This window comes from Macadamia integrifolia, chromosome 3 (genome assembly GCF_013358625.1).
Source record: "Macadamia integrifolia cultivar HAES 741 chromosome 3, SCU_Mint_v3, whole genome shotgun sequence".
Taxonomy (NCBI): Eukaryota; Viridiplantae; Streptophyta; class Magnoliopsida; order Proteales; family Proteaceae; genus Macadamia; species Macadamia integrifolia.
The window spans coordinates 15,385,291-15,395,407 of record NC_056559.1 but is presented as its reverse complement, the minus strand read 5'-3'; the positions used below and the strand labels follow the sequence as shown (position 1 = coordinate 15,395,407).

The following is a 10,117-nucleotide window of genomic DNA, read 5'->3' as shown; positions in this document are numbered from 1 at the left end:
TCCCCGTGGTTAGGATGGGCCATTCACTCCGGTGCTCATCTAGTCCTGTCCTACGCTTTTGTGGATTAAATCTTAATCTTTGAAGGGTTTAGTCCGGTCTGGCGAACTCAACCTTTCCCCACTAAACACAAAAAAAAAACCCAATTTAGGTTATGAAGTTTGTTTTTGAGGCATATTTTTCTGTTGAATCAAAAGACAACTAAGGAATCAGCTCATATGGCTAAAATCCATGAGTCAAGCCATTAATCCATCTAAGGGTTGAATATTCATAAACCTAAAAGTCTACCACAAGTCAAAATTAACCACAGAGCTGATGTGTCATTCACCACCCCACCCCACCCCACCCCACCCCACCCCACCTAAGGGTGTCAATTTCAAACCAAAACCGAATACCAAATCTGAAACCAAGCCAAATTAACTAGACCGAACCAAACTGAATTAATTCAATTCAAATTCGGTTTGAGTATGCGAGTATGAGCCTCAATTTTGATTTAGGGTGTAAGAACCGTCAATTTAAACCGAAACTGAACCAAATTACTCTTAAAACCAAAAAAATAAAAAAACCCTAATATCGTTGAGAGAGATTTTTTAAGTGGTAAGTGTTTTTTACAATTTACCATCACATATTTACATGCTAAGACAATTTTGAAGTTAGCAATGACCATAAAGCCCATAACTTGAACCTATTATGGCCTTTGGCCTATCACGGTCATGGTCCAAAAATAGAACCATTTTCATAACTGAATTAAAATCATGGTAAAAAACCCAACTAAAACTGCATATCAAAACCAAAACCAAACCGAGCCAAATTGAATCGGCTTAAGTATCTAAATACAGAACCGTGTCGGTTCTTGGTTTGGTTCTGGTCCATCTTATCATCATTCGGAACCAAACCGATTGACACCCTTAACCCCACCCCAAAATAAAAAATAAAAAAAATAAAAAATAAAAAAAAATAAAAAAAACCTTTTCAGTTTAATGGGAAATCAGAAACTCAACAAGATCTGCAGTAGATCAGAATCAGAAAGGGCATCCTTGAATATTCCGTCTGTCATCCTCGTTCTTGCTTGGAAAAACCAGTCTATCAGGTCACAAAAGAGCAATAATATAAACACATCTACCATTTGCCTCCTGAGGAAAAGTTCAACCAACAACCAGGATGTACAAGTTTCAACTAGTATATTCATTAAATCATAATCATCTCCACATAGTAAACTAAGAAGAAGCTACATTTCAGGATCAAAAGTAACAGAATCTTCTCATTATTGATAACAAAAAGAAAAAAAAAAAATTCCAGAATGTCTGGGGATGCAACCATATTCTCGGCTTTGAACAGATGAGACATGTCTCAGTCCCAAGGTAAGAAAACCACCTTAGATCCACCATGAAACCCTTCTATTGAAACACCAAGTTCTATCTAGTGACCAAGATGGCTATCTTCCCAATACCAAGATGCTCACTCAGTATTTCTGTCATACTCTGGTTAGCACCCCAAATGATATTCACCTTCTATGTAAATTATTAACTATTAAATCCTGAGAGAACTCTGCAGCAAAGTAGCATCAGCATGACTTTAGTGAGGGTTAGCAGAATGAGACCCCCATGGAATAGAGGAATATGATGAGAAGCCCTGAATTTGGCCTGTGTTGTTGCAGGCTCCAGAGCTGTGGTTAAGTGGGCTATCGGGCTGTCCAGACGACTCACTTGAGGCCCCTTGAAAGGGGGGGCTGCCTGTGGCAACCGGTGCCCCTAATCCTACAGTTTGGGGTGCTGGTAATGAAAGTCGGCGTTCTGACTTTGATTTTTTCCCATCAGCTATGAAGCTTCCCACAATAACCTGGTGTTGTCCAACAGAAAATGCAGCAATCAGTAGAAAAATAAAGAATCGAAGACGTATGACAAAAACTAGGACTGATTCATGGACAGAAACCTGTACAGGGCCTGCTGCCATTAGCATTCCTGCTACTCCACCACCCAAGACCCGACCATCTGAGCCTGCCAATGCGACACTCAAACCGCCGGTTCTGATCCGAGAGCCACCATTCTCCGTAAATAAAAATGAACCTGACAGAGATATTATCTCAAACCGGCCCTGCATGAACAAGCACATGGAATGTTACCAAGAAATCGTAGTTGGGACTGTTGAAGAACAATTTCCAGCCCATACCGAACTATGGTCTTCAGCATAGGAAAATTTTGTTCCATCAACCAAAAACAGATACAACAGAGAGCACAGATATAACATAGTCTTAATTCCTAATGTTATAATCATTTTTTTTTTTTTTCTGAATAAAGGTACAACTTTGGATTGAGAAACATTTAAAAGTTCTAAATATTCATTGTCAAAAAGGTCCTAGACAATCATTCCACACAACTGTCTTGGCTTTAAATCATAAAGAAAGAACACTAAGATTTGCCTGTATTTGTAGGTGTTTTGAGCCATGGAAATAACAAGAAATGCTCTCATCCTAGTTAAACTAAATCCACACTTACCCAGACCCACAAGTGGGCAACCAAGTTAAGTTTAAATATTCCTTGTAGGCATCTTATAAGCGTAAAAAGAAGCAGCAGAAGCAGTGTTGAAAGACTTGGAGTCAGTGAACAATAAGATAACAAGAAATTAACTAGTTGGAAAGCCAACTAGATAAGAGAAGCAAAGATAAAACTCTAAAAGGCTGCCCTTTCTAGCATACCAAATATTCAGCAATCTCTATTCACTGTTCTAGTGGCAATAGAAACCGATTTTTCAAGGACTGTTGGAAAAGGCAATTAGATTGGGGTCGAATCATTTACACTGTCAACCAATAATGCTCAACAGTTGATGGTTTCTCCAAAAGATTCCAACTGAACCATCAGGTTGGGCAATCACTTCGTTTGAATCGACCATAGGGCCTGAATAATCACAGACAGAGTCTGTTTCCGAATTTCAAAAACAATGATTGAAACAAGATGGAGGCAATACAAAGGAATTTCATTTAGAACCAGGGGGGACGAATCCAACTTACCCAGTGGAACCCATACCGTACCATGAACTAGTTAGACCTTTGCTTGGACAAGCCCAATGACATCAGCCAGTAAGGTACAACACATGTAGACTCTTTCTCATGTCATTCATGGAAAACCAGTTCATAATGGAAGACAACTGACAGGTTATATTACTTAATTGTGATAATCACCCACCAAGTATCTTATATTCAAATGTAGATTTATTTTCAGAATAGCAGTCCGTTTCCAGGCAAAAAACAAGTAAAATGTAAAAGGAACATCATAAGGTGAAACCAGTATAAACAAAAGCAGTAACATGAAAATTTTCCTTTTCCGTGGTTTTAACTGGATAAAATAGAGCCAAAAGAGAGTTGGAGTTTACAAAATTAAAAAACCACTAAATTTAAAATGCATCAAAGTATGTAAATAATTTAACATTTGAAAATGTGATTAAGCGGTTAATCAATATCCCATCAACCAAGGAAAAATTGCTAGCCGCTAATCAAGAAGTCAAAAGTATTGCATTTCTCTTCTTTCCTATAAAGAACCCAAATCAAGAAATAAGAGTTTACCATGACCTAACAGACTAAACGTTCAACAGCTAAAACCCTAGTTGTCAAAACTGGGCCAAGGCAAGCTGTCGCCTTATTGTGCGCTTTGGTGTTGGCAGCACATGCACCCCTGTGATTCGACTCTCCCACCTCCGATAAGGAGTGATCAACAACTGAAACACTGCTGCTGCCACTGCCAGGACCATAGCAGCAGTAGTAGCAGTGTGATAAGTAGAAGAAGATGAAGATGGAAGGAAGGGGAGGAAGAATAAGAAGACTGAAGAAGCAGCAGCAGTGGCAGCCACAACAATTGCCACTAACAACGAGAAGTTGCAGCATCCAACACCCGCCATCATTGCAACAATAAAGAAAAAAAGGAGAAGAAGAAGAAAGAGGAGGAAGCGTACCTGTTTGAGTACCAGCCCTGCTGCCACTCCCTTCAACACTGTTGCATTCTCGTCAAGAACAGGCAACCACAGATCGCGATTCTATAAAGGTAGTGCATTGAGCATGTTCCCAAGAGAACGAGTGGTATTTGCTCCACTATTCCCCCTGACCTTCCAGTCCTCGCTTCTAGAATCCATTATCATTGAGAATGCTTTCAAATCCCCCCTCTTTAATAAGATATTTATCTTATTTTATATATTAATTCACTCAGCCCCACCTTTAATTATTATTTGTGGAAGAATCCATCGATAATGCCCTTGACCTCCTTTCTTTAAAAAGATATTTGTTTATCTTATTTAACATATTAGTATTCTATGCTATTATAGCCAAAAGGAACAAGAGTAAAAAATTAATAAGGTTTCCAAAGCCTTTATTGACATTTTAAGATGAGGCGAAGAAAAATCTTCTGAGAATACATTAATAAATATTAAAGCACCTAGGCAAGCGCCTTGTCGCCTAACTGCTTAGTTGGCCCTAAAACACCTTGGATCGCCTAGTGCTTTGACAACTATGCTAAAAACCAAGCACTTTAAGCGGTCATGTCCTATCATGATCAAATACAACCTGAAAAGTTTGACAATTAGTCAAAACTAGACAGTTAAATGTTATACTGTCCCACCCCCAGTGCTTTGGCTCAACAAGAGAATCGACCAGAGTGTGCGTTACTCAGCAATCCGACCTTTCTGCCTGTTTAAAGTCTCAAAATACTGATTTTTTGTGAATACACAACACAGAAATATGTCCTTGTGTATTTCCATCATAAAAATTTCAAAATTTTTAAAAAGAATACTCTTAAAGGTGCCAGCTAGCTCAGTTGCCATGGTCTATCTTTTGTATACCCCCAGGCCCCCAACTGAGAATATAACATCAATTTCAACACTCAAATAAGCATTGTAGTTCCAAACTACAAAAATTAAGGTGATATTCAAAGCTGCAATAACTATAGAGGCATAAAACTAATGAGTCATAATATAAAATTATGGGAGAAAGTTATTGAAGCCCACTTAGGAAGAAAAACTACTATCTCAGAGAACCAATTTGGTTTTATGTCAGGTAGATCCACACAGAAGCTATTTACTTATTCAGGAGGCTCATGGAAAGATTTAGAGTTTGCAAGAAGGATGTCCATTTGGTCTTTATTAATCTAGAAAAATTCTACGACAAAGTCCCTAGAGATGTCAGACTAAATTACCAAGGAGTAATCAGTCCCAATAGAGTCCATCACAATAACAAGCAACTCACAGAACTTAGGATCAGATCTCAGCAATACGTAGTCGACTCAGAAATCTGGAAAATTAGGGTAAAAGAGAGAAATTCAGTAAATCACCGATCAAGGTTCATGAGAGCCTGAAACTTGGGTCGAGTGGGGCCCTTGGCTGGTCCAATATAACCCTAAAATCTCAGCTTCCACAGATCACTGACTAAGGAGATCCACCAGAGTCAAAAGTAGGGTAGAATTAGGTCAAAATAGGATTGATTGGGTGATTTTCAGCCACAGCAGCAATAGGCCTTAGATGGGCCTCAACTCATGGTCAAGTCTCTCTCCTAGGGTCACCAATAAGACCCTAAAATCCTGCAGCAATCGGAGTACATACCTGGGAGATACCACACTCAAAATTTCTTCTTGAGAAAACCCTGTGATTGGAGTCGATAGCCTGGTTGTGTGCTCTTCTGATCAGCAAAGGTTGGGACTTTGTTCTCACAATAATAGTGAATAAATAGGAGGAAAATAGTAGAAAATATAAGATAAAAGTATAGAAGGGATATATTTGAGTGGAGGATGGCTATCTCAACTCTGGGTCTCTCACCATAATTATCTCTGTTGTTGAAACATCCTTTCTCAGGAACAAATCAGCAAGCAAAGATCACAAAATATCATTAATCAATTGTGTTGCAGCAGCTAAAATCAGCCTCCTTATATAGTAGAGGCTTGAACTCAATTACATAAAAAGATCTAAAGTAGGAAACAACTGGAAAATGGAAACTAAACTTCTCTATTGCTAAAAATAAATGCTTGGAGACTAAGGAACAATAAACATAGAAATAAAATATCTTTCTAGAGACTATCTGACTTTTTAACTAATTGTTAACAAAGAAACAATAAAAGGAATAAAAAATGTACCATAATTTTTTTTCTTTTTCTTTTTAATGCCCTCTTCTTATTGCTTTGATCTACATCACCTAGAGAGTTAATTTGACATGTCCTAAAAAAGAGAAGGGTGTCAAGAAAATATGTGGATAAAATTTAAAGATATGTATGAGGGCATGGTGACTGGTGAAAGAATCGTGAGAGGTCAAGGTAGTGATTTCTCTATTACAGTTGAGTTACATCAAGGTTCAGCTTTAAGCTCCTATTTATTTGCGCTTATCATGGACAATTAAACCACGAACATTCAAGATGAGGTTTCGTAATGTATACTTGTTGATGATATTGTTTTGGTGGATAAGACAAAATTAAGGATCAATACCAATGGCATAAGGCGATAAAGAAAGGTAAAAAATCAAGGTGATGCCTAGGCATCTTAGGCTTCTCGGCTAAGCTGCCTGGATACCTAATCGGCGCCTAGGGGATGCCTTAACAATCTTGATTAACAGTAATTTGAAGTTATAGAGATCAACCTTGGAATTAAGAGGTTTCAAGAAAGTAGAATGAAGACATAGTATATGGTGTGTAACTTTAACTACACCCCAACGAATAACAAAACTGGTGAAAATAGGAGAGAGAGAGAGAGAGAGAGAGAGAGAGAGAGAGAGGTGATCAATTTAGATATCTAGGATCAACCATAAATAAAGAAGGTCGTATACTGAAGGATGTTTCACAAAGTGGGATGGATAAAGTGGAGAGGTGCGTCAGAGTGTTATGTGACCAACATCTTCTTTTAAAGCTTAAAGGATAGAGTAGTCATTTGACCAGCTGTGATGTATGGGGCCAAATGTTAGGCAGTTAAGTAGCATCATATAGATAAGCTAAGTGTAATAGAGATGAGGATGTTGATATGGATGTGCGACAAAACTAGAAAGTATAAGTAAGGAATGACCATATTAGAGCTGATTTGTGAGTTGACTCAATTCATGATAAGCTCCAAGAAAGTCGTTTGAGGTGACATGGCCGTGTTCAATAGAGGCTTGGGGTAGACCTAAAATGACCTTAGGAGAAGTGAGGAAAGACATGCATAGTTTAGGTCTTGTCTCAACTCTCAAATATGACCTCGAATAAAGCTGATTAGAGAGCAAGGATCCATGTAGCGATCCCATTTAGGTGGGAAGTTTGCTGAGTTGTTATGTTGTTGCATTCTTTTCATTTCTATTATTATCATACTATTTTGTCTTTGCATAGATCCATGTAGCCAACCCCATGTAGTTGGGATAAGGATTTATTTTAAATAAATAAATAATCCAAGTAACTACCATAAAGAAGGGCTCCCTTTCCTTACATTATTTAAAATAAATTTTAAACTTTATTTTTAAGATGAAAGTCGTCACGAAACTAGAAAATATTTCAAATTATTGATAAAAAAAATTACTCAAGTAATGACCAAAATAACATAATAAGAAGAAATATGAAAGTGGCCTCAATTTTCTTCCAACGAATAACAATGAACCATTTCATAGAAAGGATCATGGTGCTTCAAAAGAGAACTAATTGTAATATATCAATACACAGATGTAAAACACAAAACATGTTTTATTCATGCCCAATGAATGAATAAAAGCATTCAAGTAATTCCTGGCCCTAGTACGATGCTGGTTTTGATAGACTTGCCAAGGTTTCCTCTATTTTGAGGAATGGCACTTGGATTCATGGCCCTGGTAATTCCCTCTCTCTCATTGAGGTTTGGAGTAAGCTTACAAGTATTCGCTTCAGACCTAGAGGTAGTGGTGACTTGGTGTAGTGGGTTGCTAACTCATTCAACAATTTCACCTCCCATACGCTACTTGGAACTTGCTGCGTTCTAAAGCTCCTATTGTCCCCTGGTTTAGTTCTTCCATCCTTAGGCATTGCTTTACTGCTTAAAGAGCTACGACCAACTCCTCCCCACGTAAGAGTTTCTTCTTCATAGAAATCTTTCTATCCCAAATTGTTGCTTTTGTTGGAACTCTATGGAAACTATGGAGCATCTTTCTTCTCCCAAACCTTTTCCAAGTCTGTTTGGGGTGATATTCTTTCAAAATTTTATCGATGCGGATCTGAGTTCTAAAACTGGAATCGAATCGCTTATGGGCTTACAAGATTGATATATAACTCAAATTAAGGGTTGGGGGGAAATCCGTAATATCCAAAGCTAAACATGTCCTTAAAATAAGTAAATAGCAACTGGAGTATCTCTAGATTAAAGCTTTAAAATAATGGGCTATTCTAAAAATTAAAGTCGGGGGATTTATGTAATTAGAAGCAACTGTCCTTGTAAATTTGGAGAACTTGCCTTCTTCACGACAAATAGAACTTCAAGGCGGAAAAACAAAACCCAGAAATCGATTCAATCGACTAACCAAGGCTCCAAACCTCACAAAACACTGGGAACAAGATTGCCTTCCCCAACCGTGTTGAATCCAAGTCACCTACCTTCGAACGGAGGAGCTGAAACTTGAACTACACAACTGCAACCTGGCAAAAGTTGCAGAACCAGATTTGGTTTCTAGTTGATTTCTCATAGTTGGACCAAGCTTTGGGGGTGATGCTCTAGGGTTTGCAACTTTGCATCGCCTAGGAGGTAGCAACCTTCGCCCACGACCTCTGGTCCAAACAACTTTGGCTAAGGGTTTTGTAAGTTTATCTTCTCAGACAAATAATACAGCCAAGCAGAGAAGGTAACAATAATCGCTAAAGTGAAAGCAAGGAATGAAGAAAGAAAAGAAGAAGAAAAGAGAAAAGATCAAGGAAAGAAGAAAGTATGACCAATCATAACAACTATGGTTTCAACCAAATCTCCAATCAACTATTCAATTCCAAAATCAAAAAAGAAAAAACTCCACCGTCTTACATGGCTAATATAAAGGGAAAGACGAATAATTAACGGAAACTAATTGACAATAGGAACAAATCTAAATTAGAAATAAAATCCTAATCAAATAAAACTTGACTGCCAAGCTAACGTGAATTGTTCTAATTTTAAAAAGGAAATAAATCTAACTCAAAAGGTAACTAAATAATCCATCACCTAACTGCATCAGTTGGCCTGGTCCTAGAGTTATCCTTCCTTTTGACAGAGAATGGAGGTGGACTTCAAAAGCTTTTAATGGCAAGACTTCTTGTGATATTCTTGGTAAGTTGGATTTTAGTGCAATGATTCACCATATCTGGTGGGAGAAAAATAAAAAGAGACTACCTCCTCGCATACAATTGAGCAAATCTAAAGAGATATTTCTTTTGAGATTAGAAACAAAATCCTTCACAAGTGTACTGTTAATCCTAACTTTGTTAAAAATAGGCATTTGGCCTTGGCTTGGGATCTCCCTCTTGTTCCTTCCCCCCTATTTTTGTTGTTCCACCATTTTGGTTGATTGTTCCCCTCCCTAGTTTTTATGTATCATTTTTGTTGGTTAATTGTCTCCCCCACTTGGCTTACTTTGTTGAGGCCTTCGCCTCTGGGTAGCCATTGAGGCTTTTGTTTTGTTCTCCTTCTCCCTCTTTTTTTTTTTTTTTTTCCCCTTTTAATATGTTTTCATTCATCCAAAAAAAAAAAAAAAAAAACACATTCATGTATAATGGAAAACACTAACTTGAGCATAAATGCAACACTGAAACAATGAAAATTTGTCGGCAAGTCAATTGTGACCTCTGTATATCTTATAAGGTCATTTCTTTGCCCCAAAGCCCAACTTCTGATGTGCTCTATCTCAAACTATTCAAGAAAGAAATATACAAATGCTAATCCACTTCACACTACTAGATTCTTAGGTGATATGTAATGTATGTTAGGTACAATTGGGGGTTGGGGAAGAATCATGCTGAGACCAATCTGAAGATAGTTGGACTAAGATAACAAATTGTAAAAAGTTTCTTAGTTCTTTTAATGACCCTAAAACTCAATCTACAAGACGAGAACAAAATAAAATAAAATTCTCCCTCGAAGCAATAGTTGCACAGAGAATAATTATGCAAGTGAAATTTTTTTTTTTTTTTTTTTTTTTTT

The 10,117-nt window shown here is 37.5% G+C and overlaps 1 protein-coding gene across 2 annotated transcripts in view; it reads right to left on the bottom strand.

Annotated features, from left to right (window-relative positions):
- Nucleotides 1–1,162: 1,162 nt before the first annotated feature.
- Nucleotides 1,163–10,117, bottom strand: part of LOC122073634 (AT-hook motif nuclear-localized protein 10-like) — an 18,810-nt gene continuing 9,855 nt past the window's right edge. For both annotated transcript variants that reach the window (XM_042638244.1, XM_042638245.1), the window contains 2 exons: nt 1,931–2,092; nt 1,163–1,837 (listed from right to left, as the gene is read on the bottom strand). In XM_042638244.1, the coding sequence (XP_042494178.1) occupies nt 1,574–1,837; nt 1,931–2,092 (426 nt within the window). In that variant the 3' untranslated portion in view covers nt 1,163–1,573. The remainder of the gene's footprint in view (nt 1,838–1,930; nt 2,093–10,117) is intronic.